Source organism: Pomacea canaliculata, linkage group LG9 (genome assembly GCF_003073045.1).
Source record: "Pomacea canaliculata isolate SZHN2017 linkage group LG9, ASM307304v1, whole genome shotgun sequence".
Taxonomy (NCBI): domain Eukaryota; kingdom Metazoa; phylum Mollusca; class Gastropoda; order Architaenioglossa; family Ampullariidae; genus Pomacea; species Pomacea canaliculata.
The window spans coordinates 22,326,815-22,349,076 of NC_037598.1; the positions used below are offsets into that span (position 1 = coordinate 22,326,815).

General features: G+C 46.3%; 1 protein-coding gene across 3 annotated transcripts in view; it reads right to left on the reverse strand.

Annotated features, from left to right (window-relative positions):
• LOC112571414 (mRNA-decapping enzyme 1B-like) overlaps nucleotides 1-22,262 on the reverse strand; it is a 62,974-nt gene that overhangs the window by 16,494 nt on the left and 24,218 nt on the right. For 2 of the 3 annotated variants that reach the window (XM_025250352.1, XM_025250350.1), the window contains exons 3-4: nucleotides 10,752-10,879; nucleotides 10,373-10,436 (exon numbers count right to left, since the gene is read on the reverse strand). In XM_025250352.1, the coding sequence (XP_025106137.1) occupies nucleotides 10,373-10,436; nucleotides 10,752-10,879 (192 nt within the window). Of the gene's footprint in view, nucleotides 1-10,372; nucleotides 10,437-10,751; nucleotides 10,880-12,994; nucleotides 13,134-22,262 lie in introns of those variants that run through there. The other variant, XM_025250353.1, reaches the window with a different exon arrangement.

Below are 22,262 nucleotides of genomic sequence, written 5' to 3' on the forward strand. Positions count from 1 at the left end.
ATAGGCAGGCCAGAAAGTCAGGAACACACACCAGCAACCTGATGTATCAAATAGTCAGCTCAGGACGGGGGCAGGACACGTTTGCAGCCAGTTCCTCAAGTTAGCTCCCTTTGCCCCTCAGTCGTTTACAAGTTACCGGACTTGATCGCAAGTTATCATCAGCCATCTCATTAACTTGCTGCCGTAGTTCCCTGCAGCCAGTGTAATCGCCGCCACCATCTCCGAGTTCGCTATTACGCAGTTTGTGAAGCCGTCAGTGGCGATGACAAGTACACGTACAGCATTTCTGTCGACCTCTACCATAACACCGACATCACAAGGCCAATAAATTCACGAAAACCTGCAACAGCTGCGGTGGTACAAGCGAGCACGCTCACACACACACGCACGAGGCAAGGTGCACGCATCGCACTCTGCTTCTGCGCCTTGGACGCCGCACGGAGACGCTTGGGTGAGCACCGAGCCCAAACACTTGGCTGACGGTCAAGTCCACACCAGGGTGGCCGTGCAGACTCCACCAGCTGGTACCAAACACCTCCATCTCTCAGGTGGTCTTCACACGTTACGCCAGTGCAATGTGAAGTCACTATAAGAATGATTTGTGTTGCAGACACTACAATAGTTTGTATATGAACTAGCCGTCGTCACTACACGAAGACGGTGAGCTGGAGATTACAATACATTGTTTGCGAAGTTCCCTGCAGACATTATAAGAATAACGAGTTAAACACAAATAATCTATCAGATCAGAGGTCTTCTCTAATGATGGGGGAATAGGATGCAGAATAGAATCCCGACAGAAGACGGCGGATGGCACCGAAATGTTGCCCATGTAGTGCGCTCTTAATTCTCTTTGGAATGCCATGAAGCTGCAGGATAGAATCAAGTGTATTATATGAGGCATGCACGGGATCCCTGCCAAACGCCATGTGTAAGGGTCGTAAACACTAGTCACCATAATCGTACCAACTTGCTAGTACAGAGTAGGTGAGGGAGGGACAGAGAGGTGGGACAAATTGAGGAATGATATCACAGTATTGTAGTCTCCTGCATACAGTAGGCTAGCACAGAACTATAGTCTCTTGGCTAATAACGAGTAGGCGAGAAAGGGAGGGAAAGCGAGAGGTGAGGCAAAGTGAGGAGTGATATCTGGTCAGTATAGTTCTGTAGTCTCCTGGTTAGAATAGAGTAGGTGAGGAGGGGAGAAGATGGAGAAAACAAAGTGTGAAGTGATATTTGGTCAGGACCCGGTATAGGGCAGCCCACAGTTGGACCCATGTGGTTCCCACGTCCTTTGCCTCGCTCTCTACTGTTCTTTTCCAAGTCTGCTTCGGTCTCCCAACTCTCCTCTTCCCCTGAGGGTTCCAGTCAAGTGCCTGTCTGGTGTCAGCTGGTTAGCAGGGTGTGTCCTATCCAGCTCCATTTGCGCTTTTTGATGTTTTGGTTAGTGGCATTCTGGTTGGTTCTTTTCCACAGGCTGCTGTTGGAGATCTTTTCAGGCCATCTTATTCCCAGAATATGGCGTAGGCATCGGTTGGTAAAGGCCTGGAGCTTGTTGTTGATGGTGTTTGTCACTCTCCATGTCTCCGAACCACACAGTAAAACTGCCTTCACATTGGTACTGAAGATGCAGGTCTTACTGCGGAAGGATAATGCTCGGGAGTTGCAGATGGGGAGTAGACTGTTCAAAGCATGCCTGGCCTTGTTGCTGCGAAATTTGATGTTATCGTCCGCTCCACTATCCTTGTTGACAATGCTCCACAGATACACACAGGATGTTCTCTCTTTGAAGTTGGATTGGGAGTTACTGCTTATAGTTGATTCTCATCACTTGGGTCTTCTTTCTGTTGACCTTTAAGCCAGTCTTATTTGCTTCCTCTGCTAGCTTACTCAGTTTGGTTTGTGCATGCTGCTGCCGATGAGACAGGAGACTAATGTCATCTGCAAAGTCCAGGTCCTCTAGCTGTTTGGTGAAGGTCCCCTGGATACCGCTGTTGTCTAGCGCATAATCCAGTCTATGACCATCATGAAGATTGTTGGTGATAATATTTAACCCTGTCTTACACCAGTCTTCATTACAAAAGGTTTAGCAAGTTTGCCATTGTGAATAACTATGCAGGACAAGTCTTCGTACAACCATGGATAATGTTTATGAGCTTAGGTGGAATGCCAAAGTGGATCATCAGCCTCCAGATGGCATACCTGTCTACACTGTCAAATGCGTTGCAGTCTATACGAGGCAATAATCTTCAAGTAATGACTCCTGGAGTTTACGAAGAGCTATCGACTTAGGTCAGCCAGTACCCAACATCCGCACAAGACATCGAAGACGGCAACTTGTCACTCGCCAGAAGGATTGGTCCATAAGACAATCGACTTCATTCTGCTGCCTAGACTCTTTAAATCAAGCATCAGCAAGGCCAAGACGAGGACATAGTCGGACGCGCGAGAGACACCTTCCATGACTTTGAAGCTGAACATTCCCCGAATTCGCTTTGATTTGCAGAACCTGAAATACCCAAACGTTAACGGAAATCTTCTGGGCCAAAGCTGAAGGTAAATTCGCCGCTCTGGCGAACTGTGGTGCAGACACCCTGGAAAAATCAAAAGGTCAACAGCCGAGGAAGTACTACAGCGTCAAAGGAATAAATGAACAAACATGGGTCACAAACAACATACTAAATCTCTGTGACCAGAGGATGGCCCTGAAGAAATCGAGAAAACAGAAACATGAAGTAACTTCCAAATATCAGTTTTAAAAAAGTGAACTGTGCTATCGGGAACGGGATGAAGGTAACCAGGGAGAAGTGGATCAAGGGCCAGTGCTGGATCCTAGAGAAGGGAAAGGAACTGGGTGTCAGCAAAAAGGCCTACAGACTACCAAAGACCCTAAACTCGACAGGTCAGCACAGGATCTCAATCACCAAAAATACCAATGGCCTCGATCACAAAGAAAATACTATACTCAACCGATGGACTGAATACTGCAAATACATAAGTATCTTCTAGCTGAGGACAGATGCTAACATCCTACAAAATAACCAGACTAGAACAAGAAAACTTGCAGACCTCCCAGTCCTGCGTGAAGAGGTTAAAAAAGTGGTATGCAAGGAACGTCCAAGGTGAGCTGCTCAAGCAGGGTTGGGATGAAAAAAAAACCAAAGGCCTTCATTGTTCTATACAGAAATCTCGGAGCGCAATGAGTGGCCACAAGAATAAACGAAGCCGCTACTCGAAACCCTTCCGAAATAAAAAAAAAAAACAAACAAAACAGCAAACAGTGCTAGGACTACAGAATAATTAGCCTAATCAACCACAAAAGCAAAAGTCATGCTGAAAGTAATACAGAATCGCATCAGCACCAATGCCGAGGAACTGCCAGCAGAACAGACTGGCTTCAGACCAGGTGGGAGCACAGGTGAGCAGATCAACTGTCGCTTCCTGATAGAGAAGCGTCTTCAGCATCAACAGGACATCTATCACAACTTCATAGATTTTACAAAGCTTTTGGTAGTCTGGCACGAGGGGCTATGGAAAATTTAACATCGAAGAGTCTCGTCCACGTCATCGAGTACAACGAGCGCAGTACTGCTGAGTCCACCTTGGTTGGTGGACCTGGTCAACTGCTGTGTCTGTTCACGTGCTCCTCCCAACGATCCGTACCAGTCAAGGAAGGAATGACTGAGTGACCAAAGAAGCTCACTTGCCCACAAGAGATACCAACGTCAATGATGGCATCCAGAATGGCAAACACAAAAAAATGACAGGTAGGAAAAAAAAACCTGACGGTTGCGGGGAAAAAGTCGCTATCTAATCGTCTGAAAATAATGACACCTTTCTGCCACTCTTCTTGTTCGCGGAATGACGTCAAAGACGCACCTACACCAACACCGCAACAACACCGACGATCTGTGTGTGTAAGAGAGAGTGTGTGTGTGAAACAGTCTTGGGAATATCAGGTTCGCTCCATTAGCGCGATCGACATTTTGAGCACAAAGTTTATTGAGTCGAGACTCATGCGGGCCCACGACTGTCCACCCAGGACTGGGAATCTGATTTATCAGCGAAGGTGAAAAGCCGCATCCCGCATACGTTGTGCCATAAAAGGCCATAAAAGGCCACAGGTTGTTCACCTGTCATAGAAAATCTTTCACAAATATGAGCGTTTCGGCAGTTGAGGGTTCCTGACGAAGTTTCTGTCGGCCTCGACACTGTTGTTTTCTGACCACTGTCATCTGACCAGGAAGCGCAGTCTGTAATGTCTTCATTTTTCTCATGAAAGTTTTAATTAGACTACTTCAAGATCCCAGTCTTTCGCTATCTCCGCTTCACAGGTGAGAAGGTCCCGATTTTTGCACCCTGCTAACAAGCTGGGTTAGTTGTGTCAGCACCATGCTTAATGAGTTCTGAACTCTTGGCGTTGGATACAAACAATTTAGGCTTTCGTTCAAGATTTTTCTAAAGACAGCCAAAAGGCCTGCCTTCGAATTTTGAGACCGCCAGAAACGCTATCAACTAGTTCTGAAAGCCAACCAGCCAACCAGCCACCCAAACAAGCCAAACCAAATAATCCCGAGACTATGCCTGTATATCAGGGACACGAAAGGGTATAAGAATGAGAATAAAGTATTCTTAATCGTGAAAAGAAAGAAAAAGCACAAGAAATGAGAGATAAAGGAGAAAGAGACTTTGCTTCGTCCGTAAAAATAAAAGAAAGAAAAAAAAGAAAGCGGGTTGTATGCTGCAGGCTGTCTTGTCTCTTTGTTTTTGTTTGCTTCCTGCGCCTCTCTGGGTGCACGTGCGGTGTGCGGCGCGGCACAATGACAGAGCACACAGCACGTGTTTGCCAAAAGCAAAGAGCGCGGGCTGGAGGGTTATTTCGGGGGGCGCGCTAACGGCCTGCTGTTAAATCGATACACGTGCTTGGGGGGATAGGGGGGCTCTAGCTACATAGCCCTCCGCTAACGCTCTAGCTGCCTGGCTAAACGCCTAACACTCAGCTACCTGCTGCTCGCTGTGGGCTGACTGCTCGGGGCTAGCACTCCAGCTATCGCCTAGTCCCAGACCTCATGATGGCTACAGGGTACAGGCCAAAAAATACAATAAAACAGTATCAAACTTCTCTGACCACCACCCCACCGTCCTCCCTTCCACATCTCTGCGATGTTCGTTAGAAACCTGTTTGTACCACTAATGAATGAACTGGAAATAGAATTTAGAATTTGTTGTCAGCAAATCTTCAGAGCACGCAATTAAAACTGTAGCTGCCAACTTAAGTTCAGCGCTGTTATATTATATGTCCACCACTGACCGCCTAAAGACAATAGGGCAATGGCTTATGAATCTTATGCAAAAAAAAAAAAAATAAATAAAAACCAACAAAAACATCCCCTCCACATAGAATATAAATTATAAAATCGTCATGTTTTCCGTTTAAACTATTTATCTAAAACTTAAAAAAACCCCGCAACTATATAGTCATTCAAAATGGACGTCTAAGAATACGATTTTATAGCCTCACTGTATTGTATATAAGCGGTGCACACAAACACACACACAAAGCGAAAACAAACAAACATACACCCACACACAACTGCACAAAAACTCGCATACCCCTATAAAACAAATAAAGAGAAAGGCATCACACATAATATACTAGCACACACACACACACGTGTGCTCTCCCTCGTTGACTCCTACAGTACGAGGAGATGTAAGACGAAACCCGAGAATTCCAGCCAGAGATTATGATGAGGTGTTTACAACTACCCCACCGGTGACGGTATCAGAAAATAGCAACAACTACATTCCAAACATCTTGCCGTTCCCTACCCCAATCCCCGTGTGGATGACGTCAGGGTCATGCATGATGGAACTCGGGTGTATTTTATCCCGGTGACTAAAGTTCATTTTCTTGTAAACTTCTGTGACAAGTCTGCGGCCACTGGAGAGTGGATGGTGTGGAAAGCGAACCGCGTCGTCAGCCTTCCAGTCAATGTTGAGGCCTGAGAGCTCCAGCACTGATCATCTCTATATCGACACCCTGCGCTCCACAAACACTGTAGGGCGCCGTATTCAGTTTTGTTACTGCTTGAAAGTGAACTTGAATGAAGAAAAACGGACAAAAATGACCTCGCCTGACTGTTTTTTAAGTTCTGATATGTGGTTAAACATGTACCTGAATTTTTGTATTTTTTTTTTTGTTGTTTGTTTCGTTTGTTTGTTAAGGCAGTCGCAGCTCCGCTGGATTGAAAAATTCTATTACCTTAGCTGCCAGTAGATAAGGAAGGTGCCAAGGGAAAGAATCGCTACAACTCGGCTAGAGTTACAGTTCCTGACAGCAGCATCTCTGACGTCAATGGCGCTGATAAATAAAACAAAGTTTCTGGGTCCCTGCTGTATGGCGCGCTCGTAACTGCGTTATACAGCTCGGGGTCAAAGGTAAGCGTTTTCCAGAGTACACGTGTGCACACGTATGTCAACCCCTTAGTTCATAGCTTTCATGTCAACAGAAAAAAAAATAGAGATAGCGACCTACAGCCTGCGTATTTCGGTTATAAACACCCCAGTACGTAGGGGTGGAGGAGGCTGATGTTTATAAGCAGAAGACCGAATGAGGACATAGAAGAAACCGGACATGCATGGTCAGATATCTATGCTCGGTGATAACCGTGATGATAATACCGGGGTACCCGCCGTCGCCCGGGTAACTGACAACGCGAGGGCCGCCGAGAGCCAGCACTGACTCCAGGGCAGACGACCTCTTTGGGCATGTTGTAATTGTGATCGTAAATTATTTTCCCGGTTTATAATAATCGATTGTCAACAGCATCGGCATGTGCAATGCTTGGGTATTTTTACTTCATACATTTGTTTAAAAGAAAAGGAAAAGAAGAAGGAAAAAAATTCACTGACCAAGGACGGACCCCCTTCACAGCCCCGCCCCCCGGTCACCCCTACCTCGTTCCGCCTGGTCAAAGCCCAATGTCCTCACGTAGATCAGATCAAAACGAAGTGTAGGAGACAAGAAACGCCGTTGGCAGCTTGTAGTGAAGAGGGCGATTAAAAAACAAACAAAACAAACAACTGCAGTGTGCCCGCCGACAATCCACTCGCTCACTTCCCTGAGCGCAGTAAACTTATGTCGCAGTTTACTCTCCGCCGTAAATACGTTTTCAGTTCAAAGCCACCCCTAAAATCTTATGACGGGTAAAATAAACAAGCAAAATAAAACACATTATCACATTTTACTTAACAAGATCTGCCTAACTTATTGATACACCTGACAATAATGGGTCAGTCAAAATTATGTAAACATTTAAACGGTAGAAACCCTTTGTACACAAAACACATGTGCAAAATGATTTACAGGGCGGCCTCAGTCTCTTTTTCCACTCACAAAAACCAGCGAGTAACAATAAGCCCGGGCACACATTTCGCAGGAAATAGATGATATCACAGTTTGTATTAATGTTAACTTTGACTAGCCTTGGAAGGGTTTTTGCAGGGACAATTAAATTATAACTGTCGCTATTCCGCAATTATTTTAGCTAACTAGTGTTCAAAGAGGGATGGGGGAGGCATTCCTTTTTACGAAAAAAAAAATGTACGAAACTCTTTCTTGAGCTTTGTTCAGCTGCCAGGAAGAGCCATTCTTCGTGGAACTGTCTTTATAGCATCTGGTCGCCGACTGTCAAATTATGGGAGGCTCAGAAAACAGTAGACATATATTTTCTTAAAAACAAAAAAGAAAGAGCAGGTAAACAGAATGGCTTGACCCGACAGCAACTCAGTGCAAGCAGAAAGATTTGGCCGAGGTGTGCGTAGTTAGGGTTGCATTTCAAAGCTAAGCTGTTGGCAGTTTGGGGAATCCATGAGCTGGGTGCTCGGCGCCTAATGGACAGTCAGTGCGGACAAATCAGTTAAGTACATAACCACATCTACCAGCATAAGCCAAGCATATAGGTTTTCTGTTTGACATTTCTAGTTAGCCGCTAACCATCTAGTCACAATCGCCTGTTTCAGACCTACATACAGCCACAGCACTGCACCCTCCCTATAGATAACACAGCTTAGACTCTGAGTGTGGAAATGTGTGGATTGTGTTTCAACGGGGAATTAATTTATTTGATGAATTATTGATAGTTTACGGTAAACTACTCTGTTGAAAATAGTAGCATAGTGTCTAGTTTGTGGGTTCGATTTTTGATAAAAAATTTTCTCTATCTTTTAATTTTTTTAAAAATTTATTCTGGAAATAGAAAGAACGAGGGAGCGTGTGTGTTTAATTCGTTTGCTTGACAAGTGTACATTTCAGGTAACTGCGCACGTTAGGGATACGACTAGAGGTTGGGATTCTGCGAGCACAATAGCAGCTGAAGCAGAGTACATGAGTCTTTGCTAAGGTCTACAATACTTATTGAATGAGTAACAGTCTCTACTGTCAGCACAGTTGCACAGCTGTTGACAAAGTACGAGCTGTCGATATTTACAGATAGCGGCACAGCTGTTGGCGAACTGTGAGGTGGTGATGTGTGACACAGGTGAACAACTTACTGGCAAACTACTAGATACTTTCAAGCATCTTTTCAAGCTGGTAATAACTACACACAGCTACAAACTACATCCTGGTGACATCTACAAATACCTGCTGGCGATGAAACCTATATAGTTGTAAGCTGTTTGTGAATTACAAATTGCTGCCTACAGGCGAATGCTGGCAAACTGCGAGTTGATCAAATGTTACTCACAGCTGTACAGCTGCTGGCAAACTACTGGCAAGCACCGTGGCTCTGAAATCGAAGCCCAGCGCGTACACGAGAGAGGAACGTACAATCACTGATCTTAACCTCTCCCGCGGGAAAGCGAGGGTGGGTGGAACTGAACACGTGGTGTCTGGCTCACATCAAGGAAGGGGTAGGGGGAAATGTCGCATCATTTACAGAAACAACGGCAAGCAGCTGTCTGAGGGAATCAAAATATCAGTTTATCAAGTGCACCTGAGCAGCTTGGCCTACTTCTGTGACACCACGAGTGGTTCACGCTATAAAACACAAGCACACAAAGAGAGAAGACACTCTGTGCACTCTACAAGTAAAAGCCTTCACACTGCGGCGGCAGCGGCTTCAAAGAACAAAGCAGCCTCCATCAAGCTGACCAAGGTACCTTGCTTCCCCACAAGACTAAAGAGACATAAAAGCCACGGTAACACAAGGGAAATGTTACTGCAACACAAACGAGTGAAGTCTGCTCAGTACACCGCCATACATGTCGTCACCAGAGTGGACAAGGGTGAGTGGACAGCCGGAAGGCGTGCACACTAACCGGCGCGACACACTTGCCCTCAGTTGACCCGGCCATCGAATGGGTACCTGAGCGCTTAGAGGATTGAGGACAGAAAGGCGAGGTCACCGCATTCTAAACAAGACACTGGCCGAAAGGTGATTGCAGTGTAACACTTCTCTCCCCAAAGGCCTAAAGATCATAGAACCTCCTTGACCTTTCAAGACTAGACAAAAGTCGTACCACAAGGATTCTAAATACCAAGACAACATTTACAGACAAACCCACTAAGCTAAGAATCCTAAGACACTTCTGTCCAATCACAAGAACAACACGAACAAGAATCAAAACAACAAAGAGATGGAGGGGACAAGGAAGAGAACTCGAGTGGTCGACAAAGAAAGGACGCCAGAGCAACCTGACGACTTGATAAAACTCCAGTGTTTTGTCTTGACTGTATCAGCAGTTCAAGGGTTAGTGGGTGCTTGCTTGCGCCTCTAAACGCATTACCTTCTCTTCCTCTCTTATTCTTTCTTCCTCTCTCAATCTCCTTAGGTGGCCCGCGAACCTCATCGATTGTGTTGGCCGGTCCCCAGCAGAGAGGTATGCGCCGCGCCGCGCGCTTTAATAATGCAAGAGGGACAGTAAAGGGAGACCATGTCCGCCAGTTGCGCCGCGGCGCCGCCAGAGGTCGCAAGTCGGCAAAGACCGTCCGGGGAGACAAATTGCCTAATGACTTTTGCTTGCTCTCCGCTTCCCTCTCAAACTTTTTCAGCCGCTGTTTGCAGGAGCTCGCAAAAGGAAGAAAATCGCTTGTTTGAACAATTTCCGGAATGATGATTCGAAAAATAGTGAAATCCTTGGGATTGGCGAGTTTGTGAGATCAATATTTTCGTTTTTTGACTTTACACGCAAGCTGCCTTATTCTAAAGCAGAAATTTGCAGAAATAACCAGCTCTCTCTAAAGAAACACAGTTTACACATTGTGTGTGTGTGTGGAGGGGGAAGTAAGCGAGGGTATGTGAATTGTCACTACCCACATGTGTGTGTGCGCATGCGCACGAGAGAAAGAGATGTGATGAGTACTCACCTGTCCATGAGACCTCCCAGCTCCTCGCATTCCTTGGCTTTGTAGAACCAGATACCGTAGATGGCTGTGACAAAAGGGTCAAGTTTACGCATTAGCATTTATATCCATAGATATATCTACATGAATACTGTACAGTTGCCGGCACACAGCCAACACCACCTGTATCCAACTCACATACCGGCACATACCAAGCTCGTACACAGACACCACCACCAGTATCCAGCTCACACTTCCACAACCATCTGTCTAAGACTCACACGCTTCCACAACAACCTGCATCTGACTCGCACGTTGACAAAACCACCTGTATCTGACTCACACACTCACACAACCACCTGTATCTGACTCACACAATGTGAGGTCAACACTCACGGCATACCTTTTCCGTTCCTATAGAGCAAGAAAGGCGGGGTGATCTGGAACTCCATAAGCTCGGTGATAGGCTCTACCTGATTGTTCAGACCCTGTTTGTTCAGGATCATCACTCCGTGCAGTGGACATGCTGACCTGCCACACACATACACAAATTTAAGACTGGCAGCAGAGTGAAAACAGGGCTTTAAGTCTCAATCACATTTAGAAGGGCGAGACAGTAAGTAGAAACGTCTGCAAAGCTCGGACACTATTAATGATCAGTCAACCAAATGTCTCGCACTGCCTGATGCAGCAGAATACCACGGAGAACATATTACTCCTCACTCTAGTGGTAATGATTGCATTTAACTGACACAAAAAAGTTTCATTTCATGACATAATATACACTATTTTGTACAACACACGGGACATACAATAACCACGAGAATTATTTACAATACACATAAAATATATTGTGAAACAAATTGTACAACAAACACAACAAGGTATGGTATACAATATATACACAAGATGTATTTACAATACACAATATATATTGTACAACTTTAACAGTAAGATACAGAAATACCCCCCACACCTAAACATCCATGTCTCATACGCACAACCAGTGCAGGTATTGGCAAGGGGCGGAGAGACAGAAAAATAAACGATACAAAGACAAAGCAACGGGAGGGGAAGAGAAGAGGCATCAGGAGGTGGCAAGGGTTGAGCAAGCAGACTGAAACATCGCTGAGTCAGCTCATGCCGGAGCTACGCTCTGTCGCAGCAACTAACCGTCTTAAACGAGTGCGCTTGTTCTCAGTAACCCTCACAGCACCTTGACCTGATGAGACCGCACACTCCTGCCGCTCGTGCCAGCTGCTACTGAAGCCTACTACATACTCCAGTCTAGCTACTGCAGCTCCTACTGTAGCCTACAAACTGCAGCTTCTACTCCAGTCTAGCTACTGCAGCTCCTACTGGAAGTACAAACTTCAGCTCCTACTGGAACTTACAAACTTCAGCTTCTACTCCAGTATATCGACTGCTACTACCGCTCCTACTGGAACCTACTAACTGCAGCTTCTACTCCAGTCTAGCTACTGCAGCTCCTACTGAAATGCATAAACTACAGCTTCTAATTCAGTCTAACGACTGCAGCTCCTACTGGAATGTACAAACTGCTTCTACTAACTGCTGCTCTTACACGAGTCTACAGACTGCAGCTCCAACACAAGAGTACCGACTACAGCTCTAAATTCTCACCTCCCTATCTCGTGCTGTAGGACCTTTTTTGTCACCCGTTTGAGTATGTGACTTAGTGTGCGAGCGCTCTCATCTAATAGAAATACACTCAAGCGGGGTTGAGGGTGAGGAGGGAGAGACAACGATACAAGAATGGTAGGAAGGGACGGATGGAGGGATGTGAGTGTAAGACAGGCCCAAAGCCAAAACAAATGCCAAAGATGTCAGGAGTCACCACGTAGTATTCGACGATAGGTTGATCTCAGCAAAACAGGGCAGGGCAAGGCCGGGCAGGGTCGGACTAATCTAGGGGTTACGAGGTTAGAGGACCTAACTGTAAAAGCAGGTGACATGACGTCGTTTGCTAGCGATCCTTTCTGTCAAATCCTTTTAGTTTAGTTTACTCCTTGTTACTCCGTGACGAGCATAAGGCCGCCAAATCCTTTTAGCTGTCTGCACTTTGTCTTGCAATGAAAACTGCAGAAAGAACTCGTGTCCCGAGCATTCCTCTTCTAGCGCATGTTTCTGTGTCCAGCGCCGTGACACAGAGTCCATTCACCTGTCATCTCGCAGTTCCTTCCCGTCCTTTTATTCTCTACCCATCTCTCCCTCCTCTGTTTACCTGTCTGCCTGCATTGTCGCAACGCGCTTCATTACCTCGTTGGCTCGCTTCTTATGTTGCAGCATCAACTTCTCCTTCACTAGCGACGTCTATGTTACGTAAGTCACCGTTATGTCACAAAGTCTCTAACACGTCACCATCTCAGTCGTCGCGTCACAATCACAGTCACTACGCTAATACATCCCCATCACAGTCACTACTACATCCCCATCACAGTCACTACTACATCCCAATCACAGTCACTACTACATCCCAATCACAGTCACCATGTTGCGTCACCACCTGATTCACAGTCTCGCAAGTCACGGGTACTGCACGTCACAGCCCTGTTAGAGGCCTCGCTGGACGACAGAGCGTCTGACAGAAGTGAAAGTAACAAAAAGAAAACAGAAAAAACATATTCGGCACAGCAGAGAAGGCAGCCCAAGCAAAACGTGCTTCATGCTTTGTGTTTCGTGTTTCTGCTTCAGTCTTAACAACGATGCATTGTAGCTGATGGTGACGAGCTGCGGCGTGAGTACCAAGCACAACACCGTATGTTAGTCGTTAAGTACGCCGACAACAGCGACTGCCGAGCCCTGGGCACTATGCCCGGCTTGTTATATATACTCATAAAACATAACGTTTCTCGTAAACATCGCGTTCTCTCCCCTCCCTCCCGCAATCTACTTTTTGTCAAAAGAAACCCGAGAAGAGCATCCTGGGGGGGGGGGGGGGGAGGATGCGGGTGGGAAAACCCAGGCACCAAGGTGAAGGTGAAGGTGAGTGTGGCTGCTTACCTGAGTGATCTCGCGTGATCTTGCTTGCTGTCGGCGTGACGTTCAGTCTCAACAATGATCTTACATTGCAAACATTTACACGCTTTCTTTTATTCGTGCACAAGAGCGCGAGAGGAGTCCAATTTCCTAATACATGACTTTGGCTTTCACACGCATTCGTCTTTTTCGCCCTTTTTCTTCTCTTTCTCACAGGCACTATAAGTCACACTACCTATAAACATACGCTCGCATGCGTGCACTCACACACACACACTGCCACGGTGAGCGTTCACTGACAAGGCGCTACCTATTTGTAGTTTGTCATCGACACCAAAGGGCACATCCTGGCACTCCAGCCAACAACACACCATCACTCTCGCATGTGCTGCCTTGTCATTCGCCGAACATAAGCTTCTGTTCCCCCTCGTGAACCCACCTCTCAACCCCCAATGCCCCTCTCGAATCTTGCCCTTACAAGTTCCCCCTCACCCCAGCCCCACTAACGTTCCTGACGTAGGGTGGGCACGTGCGGCCTGACTGCGCGCGACCTTAAGCTGACGTCAAGATCACGTGATCAACCGCGACGCGACAAGAGTAGAGACGAGAAAGGATAATTTTCATAAAATAATAAGGATCATCGATAAGCCCGAAACTAGTTCGCAGCTGATGCCTACAGTGATCCCCTGGGTTGGCTGAACTCTGACCAATCCAACTGTTCACCAGCCACTGAACCACAGCAGTTCAGCGAAAGCTCACTAACCACCTGCAGAACTTGAACCCAGGAGCTCGCAAACCTTCAAGTTGGTTGGCTGGTTGGATGATTTAGGAAAGTGCTTGCACCTTGAGGAGATTTCGCACTATGGGGTGGTGGTGTGGAAGAAACCGGAATACCCGAAAAAAAAAAACCAAACCCCCAACGTTCAGCCCTGCGAACAGGTGTCACATACAAACAGCCTCTTACTGCAGTTGTGACATGCAAGTAACCACTCCACTACCGGTTGCCCATCACAAACCCTCAGTGTTGATAAGCGAGCGGAAGGTGCTCAAAAATAGTCCAGCGAGATCTCGCAGTCACGCACTATCTAAAATTAACCAATCGTTATGAACCATCAGAGCTGACGAAGCAAACCAAGGCGGCCCAAAAACGTTCGTCGGTATTTTTCCGTTTAAGAAGGACCTTAACCGACACCCATCGTCAAAAAAATGACAATCTTGGAATATTGTTACAAACTTGTTTTACTTTAAAAAGAAACTGACATAAGCCCATATATGGTAATTGGTGTGTCCCATTAAAAGAGTTCGCCGCAAAACGCGAGACAAAGTGTGGTGACTAGAGCAGACCCTAACACCAGACAGGCAGCGGGTCTCTGCACAACCCTGTCGTGGAAACAATAGAAGACAAGCAGGACTCCAGTCCTGCGCCACGAAACCGCTCGGTAGAGACTCAGGACGCACGTGCTCTCACGTGCCTCGCCACGTGCTGAAAGCTATTTTTGGCGCTTAAGAATGCGGCCAGATTAGCGCACGAATTTTCGGTAAAGTAAGTAAGGATAAAAAGCCTAGTGTGAGAGTCGACTCTGCCAACTTGAACACCGCTCCACAAGCTCGGTCGGAAGCACGTGTTCGCTCATTACGACTGTTGTCCGACAGTTGCAACTCTACCTTGACGACAGCCTGCTTCAGCAGCCCTCCAGCTCAGGTTTAAAGCTCTAGTACGGTGCAAAACTTGGTTTTTTTAAATCGCTGGATGAACAGGATACAAGGCACGAGTTCCCTGAATGTTGATTAACTTGAAGCAGACGTGCAAAACATTAGTATGCATAGAACAAAAAGTACACTCGTGATGTCATGTTGCCTTGACAACCCAAACGTGTCCATGTACAATCCTAACGTCCAAGTATACATGTATCTCGAGAACATAAGAGATGTGTGAGAATTCCCCAGACCTGGGCCAGTACAAATAATGACCGAGCTCTTCTGAGTCATTAGAAACAAATTTGCACTGTAGTAGACTTTTGCGGATCTACATCACCCACACAACTAGTGTATCCGGAAAACAAGAAATGTGGCATAAACAGCATCCTTAAACATACACACGGTCGATTACGTGGCTTCTTTGCCAATAATTTATATGACCGTCGGGTACATTGTTGTCAAACGTAGTCTTTAGACATACCTGGCTAACAATGCCGTTTATGCTTGTTATCCAATATATCTCTGTCCTCTACCCCTATATCTTTTCTACTCTTTGAAATATTGGTAGGCATTTGTTCCGTTCCAAACTGGGCAAAGCGTCAAAGCTTCAAAGTTCCCTAAGTCCCACTGTGTTGGCAAATATGCCGGTGATGCATAAGCAAAAAAGTTTGGAAGCAGTTCTGCGTGTTGGCCAAAGATTCGCTGTCCATTAGCCTCAAAACAAAAAGTGTTAATACTATAACAAGTGTGACAGGATACGTGATCTGTACGTCCTAGTACATGTACCAGCCATGCATCAACAGAACTATGATGATAAAAAGTCACCCATGAAGTACAGAAAACAACAGGCATGCCAGTCTTGGCACAAGCCTCCTTGCATTGTGTTAATTAATCACTACGTGATCCGTACGTCCTAGCGCAGGTCGCAGTTGTGGATCAACAAGTGATGAAGGCAAGTCGTGAATGGGCGACGTCCAGTGGAGTAAGGGTTGCTCTTGTTCTGACCTGTTTAATAGAAACTACCAGAAGGGCCGACTTAACTCAGGCTGCAGACATCGCTTTTTGTTTTCCTTGCTTCTCTCTCCTTACCATCACCCGACCCCCACCCCACCATTTCTCGATGTGTCTTCTTCGCCAGCAAACAGTCGTTACATGCTGTTCACCCTTGCTGTTATTCAAATCAGGGTGGCGTAAAAAGGTCTGGCAGGCTGGCTGACTGCATGTCACGACCACCCTGGCCATTGATGTTGCATCGATTGCAGGTGCGGGTGGTGGATCAGATTAGTTTGCGTGGTTTAGGAGGCCACGTGGAGCTCAAATAGAGTTGGTGATGGCACCAGCTGTTCGCACCCTGCTTGTTTATAATTTGGTACCTGTTTCTGCCACCAACCCCTCTACTTGCCCGGCTCCGTCTAATATCGTCGACGTTTGATGTGTGGCAACATGGAGTGAGTGGTTGGCGGCCCCCGTGCTCAAAAGAAGCATGTTCTTTCCTCTTTCGTATCGTCCAAGCAATCCCTAAAACCGCACGCACACCCAAGAGCAAGGGTTGGGGGGAAGGTATCTCTCACTCGTTCTCTTAACTCTGCTAGAGGAGCTGTGTTGAAGAGGACATCGCAGATGGCGGCGAAGGTGAGGCGTGATAAGAGAGGCAGCCTATCATTGGATGCTGGTAACTTCAAAAGACCGGTCTGGTGGCGCCGCAAGCTGCTTGCTCGCCGGCCAAAACCATGCATGCACGTGGAGACGACGGCGCCTGCTTGCGCGTGAAGCGCAGTGTTGTGGCCTTTCTGCCAGCCCGTCGTCTACCAGTCTTCATCTCTGGCCGCTCCACGTGACTCCTGCCCGTTATATCCGCTTCCCTGTCCCACTAGACGACGATGACACTCTCACAACTTGCCTGTTACCCATGCACGTGGGTGTGCGTGTTTCTATCTGAACACCGGAAACCGGGGTCGGGCTGGGGTAGAGTAACAATAAGTTGTTAAAGGATGTGAGAGGAAAAAATACTAGTTTGGTGCTAATGCTGATGACGGTGGTGATGATGCCTGAAATGCCGGTAGAGTGTAACAAGGCGGATAAAAAAAAAAAGGTCAGGAAAAATAAAAATTTATTTGCCAAGTGACATTGCACGAGGAACTATTTGACAAATGACAATCTTTCACTATACGCACACCTAAAGGGTCACCTTAGAAAACGAAACGAATAAGTTAAAAAGATGGGTAGAGGGAGTCGGTGTTTGATGCCCAGCCAACAAGTAAGGTTATACCACGGCAAAGTAGCCGGCTTGAACAGAGACAGAATAAGGTGGAGATAGAGAACAAAGGACGGAGATAAGAAAAGACAGCAGATTGGGAAGGGAGTAAAAAGTAGAGGGGAGAGGGAGCAGAAAACTTTAAATCGCATATCTTGTCAAAACACCGTGTAGTATGTCGTGTTCCATTAAGGACTTATCACACCTGCACTGTGTCAACACACCGTGTATTGTGTCGTGCCCGTTATTGACAACACGCTTGTACTGTGTTAACCATACACCGCGAGCTACAGCCCCGTGGACGCAGTCATAGATGTGTATAGGACTATAGGTGGATTGCTGTCTGTCTGCCGAGACCATGTTTAGCTACTTGCGAAGTTCTCCGCTGTTAGTCTCGGCGAGCTTAAACAAAGTGACTAAACCGGAAGCTTTGTACACAACTGCCTCGTTTTAGTAGTTAATCTGAAGTGTGAATAAACCGGAAGCTTTGTAGTCTCATGCCTCATTTTAGTAGTTAACTGAAAAAAAAATCGTCTGTCAGCAGTCCAGAAATACAAGTTCGTGATGCAGCGAATTCAATCACGTGCTTGACGTTGAGTTCACACGATGCATCGACACCGACCTTTCCCAGCTTCCTTTCACACTTTACATGACGCACAGGCAGGACGTGGGTAGTTCAAAGTTCATCCTCTAAACATCACAAAGGTGTTAACATTCGGGCGAGATGTGTTTACACCGGCCTGTGATGTCCTCCCAAGTTCTTGATGACATGGAACCACTGTGGCCAGTCCATGGCAGGAGCGGCGATTGGTGTACGAGAAGCTGCACCCCATGTTATCAAAACATAAACAAGGCGGCAGGCCAGCCAGTAATATTCCCAACAGGAGAGGTCCTAAAACCGACTCTGGAACTCCTCCAGACACAACGATAAGACTGCGCTAGGCACGCGAAGCCACTTGGCCTTTATCACAAGGTTAGAAGGAAGAAATGCGACAGGTAATCTATTCAAAAATAAAATGGGAATATTATAGAAAAATCTTTATCACTAGAAAGATTTGTAAACTTCCCCAAGTCAGCGTGCCACTGGAGAATCGTTAATCACATCCAAGGCCAAGAACTTCCGATGTCTGCTGGAGATCAGAATGGCACTAACTGGACCAAAACCTTTATCGGTTTTCTAAATATTCACATTTAATTGAAAATATTTCTCTTTCTTTCTCTCTCACACGCACCCTAAAGAGGGAGGCGTGAAGAAGAGAAAGTGAGACAGCTTTACAAGCATGTTCAGACAGCAAGATATAAATTGTTTATAAGGCTAGTCACTCCCAGACACCTGCGATACAGAAGAGACCTGTCAGCAGGTACAGGAAGGCGGAGGTACCCCTCTATTCCCCCTCCCGAACCATAAGCAGTCATCTGACAAGATCTGGATTCTCATCGGCAGCAAAGCACCGCAAACTCTCCAGATCGCTTGCCAACTCTCAGACACACAAATAAAAACTTTAGATAAAAGAATATTTGCCGCTTACTCTCTGAAAAGAACGCAGGATCAACCGCCGGACTACAAGCTAAGGTGATTGGAAATCAGACCAGCTAACAGTGCAAACATACAAACCCTAAAGTAGCTCTGACAAAATAACCCTGACACAAGAATCCCTATAGTTCTCACATAATAAACCGGACACTGGTGTCATGTGACCTTCGCCAAACTCGGTTGAACGATGGACATCATTTTACAAATTAAGAGGGGCCATAACAAGCTTTGACTCTGGGTTCATTACTCCATTACGGTGACATGATGATGAGGATGCGACAAAAAGAAGTTTTACACTGAGCTAAGAAATCACATGCAAGCACCCAGTCCGTGTCAGACCCAAAGCTGATGTGTTATGCTACCTTCTAAAAAAGAAAAGAAGAAGTGCACTACCAAAGGTGAGTACAAAAGGTTGAAAAGAACATTCTCGAGCTCTGGCTTAAGCCTGGGATGGGAAAATCTCCAGACTGTAGATGAAAGAAGAAATGGGCTTGCTTATGAGACGCGTGCCACCACGGCCTCTGAATTACCTTGTCTCATTACTGTTACAGTTTCATCACTGCTACTTCGTCTAATGGAAGCCAACCCTTTTTCGCATTATCTCGAGATAGATGAATAAGATTTGTAATTACGGGTGGCTTGTGCGATTTAAGTCTTGTTAAAACTCTATGGGCATAACACTCGGTCTTTGTAAAAAGAAAATTATTAGTTAATAAAATACGTGACCACTGGCTTTACGCTGAAGCGAGTTGTCTTGCGAGGGTCCAATCTAATTTAAGAGGAGGTGGAGGTGTTTGGTGTTTTACGCCCAATCAGCAACTAAGGTTACATCGTGGCAAAGCAGCCAGCCCTGTAAACAGACGCCACATGCAGAGAAAGAACAGCGCGCTCGAGACGAGATCTGAACCCAGGACAGCCAATACTCATTGTACTAACCGTTGCATCACCAGACGGCCCGAATATAATTTAAATACTGCCGCAGAACTGTGCACTAAGTTGTAAAGCCCGAGTACACTCTCGGAAATTTCCACACTTCGAGTTTGATATATGTAACAAATGAGTTTTGATCGTAGGCGATAGCTGAATACTGTTAGGAAAGCCTGTCTTTTAGATGATCCTTTGTCCAGGAAACTAATACATCCCGACATGGACACCAAACAAACAAACAAACAAACAAACAAACAAACAAACAAACAAACAAACAAACAAACAGGTCTCGAGAGGAAATGATTAACTCCTGTTTGTGTCATAAGGCTTTATCGTCGTATTACAAAAAAAAAAAAAAAACAAAAAAAAAAAACCCATTTAAATAGGGCATCGCAGCCAAGACGAGATTCGAACCCAGAACACCCAATCGTAACAGTAGTTGTGGCAAACGTTTAGGCGCCACCGGACCGAAGAACGGAAGGGTTAACGGAGCTCGGATGAAAAGAAGAAAGTTTGTGGGAGAGGTGGAGGGAAGACTTGGTCAAAGAAAGTAGCGAGAGTGGGAATTGCAGACGGAAAGCCCACGCCGCCCCATCCCCCAGCCTCTACTATTCCTTGCTGCGGCCGGCAAGGAAGTCGCCTTCCGGCTCTTTATGGCGCTCACGAGGACGCCTCGTCTGGTGCTGGCTCCACCGCCAGGCCATGGGCCTAGTTTCCGGGGCCGTGGACCCTTTTTTCTTGGTCTGTCACTTTGCAGGCCACGGGATTATAAGAGAATAAGCTCCGAGTATCACGTGCTAGACTGCAACACAAGTTCCTTCTCCCTCCCACACACACACCCTGACATCAGCTCACTAGGTGCGAGGCACACAGCGAAGTTTTATATAACCATCCGTCGTAAGGCGTGCTCTTGATCTGAACAAACAACGAAGCAATGCAGCAGTTGGTATAAAATAAAGTAGGAGGGGGGCGGGATTGGAAATAATAGTGGAATTATGCATCTCACAAAGTTGATGCCGAGGAGACCTTTTAGCCGTTAACGCCTCGAATATTCCAGCCGAGCGATGATCGTACGCGTGCGCCCAGTCGTTGGCGTTGACCCGAGTGACCCTCGAGAGACAGGATGGGACGATCGTGCTATATTCTGGACAAGGATTGGAGTTACATTTATGTCAAACTCGGGCAGTCGTCCGTCGATCTGTCAACCATCGACCTGTGACACAACAAAAGAACCGACTATTTTGGTGTCTGGGAGAGAGCCAAAAGCGGATACCTTGCTCTCACCTGCTCCTTTGTCAAAGAAAAAAATGTCTGTGTGTGTGGAGTAGGGTGGGTGGTTTTATTAGTCTGATGGGATATATTTGTGATCACCATCGTGAAAGATCAATACTCCGACCACTCCCAAGTAGCAGATAATACCGTTCCAAGCTGTCGCAAACAGACAGCACATTACCCATTCTATCACCCACACACACTCCCCCCCCCCCACTTTACCGTTATTCGTTTTTGGACATTTTGTATACATCACTCTCACGTACGAAACCTTCTGCCCCTGAGAAAAGAGTGATAGCCCCTGTCGAACTGTTCTTCGATTAACGAATGCTGCATTTACAAAACGGATCCTCGCCCTAATCATGTGTATATTTATATATATAGGCTTCCTATTCATTAGTAACAACACATTCACAGCTATGACTACTGGATTTTTTGCTACTGAACAATTTTAGATTTTGTCTACCCCCAGCTCTTCCCAACTAGCGGAAGACAGGGGTGGAGAAAGGAAGAGAGATGGAGCAAAGATACAACACGTAAGACCACAAGAAACACCGACCGTGGAATCTGAAAGCAAGGTAGAAGGGACGACCCTGCATTAGTTCTATCTTATCATCGATGCCAACGCACATTACACTTTCATCTGCCTAATGCCCGATGTCCCAAGACCTAGACTAAACTTCAACAGACGGCGCTCATTATTATTATTCTTCCTTTTCAGCTGCCACCGCCTCGCTATGGACCGATCTCCTCCATGTCTGGACAGACGGTGCTTACCTGAATGGAATCTCAAACCCACCAATGTCTTCACCGAGACCAAAGAGTAAACGATAGCCGAGACACTGCCGACTGGCAGCTGGCCTGCTCTATTGACCCAGCGTCTCTCAGAAGTCCTCCATGATGTCTAATTGCTCAAGAAAGTTGGACGAGGGAACAAAGCGAAACATTAAACACAACTCATCGTTGTCGTCCGTATTTGTATTGTCTGTGTGTGTGTATTCTTGTCTGCCTGGCGACTAGTGATATCAATGCCGTGCATGTCAGTAATACGCGTGATGGCACACGGATCAATTTGCTCGCAAATGTTTGAACACAATACGAGTGCTCTCCCTATCAGGCCGAGACCACCAATTGTGTATCTTTGTGAAAACTGGTTGACGACCTACCTGTTCGTGTGCACGGGCCTTACGTGCCTAACTATGGACAACAGGCTTAATAGGAGTGGTTAG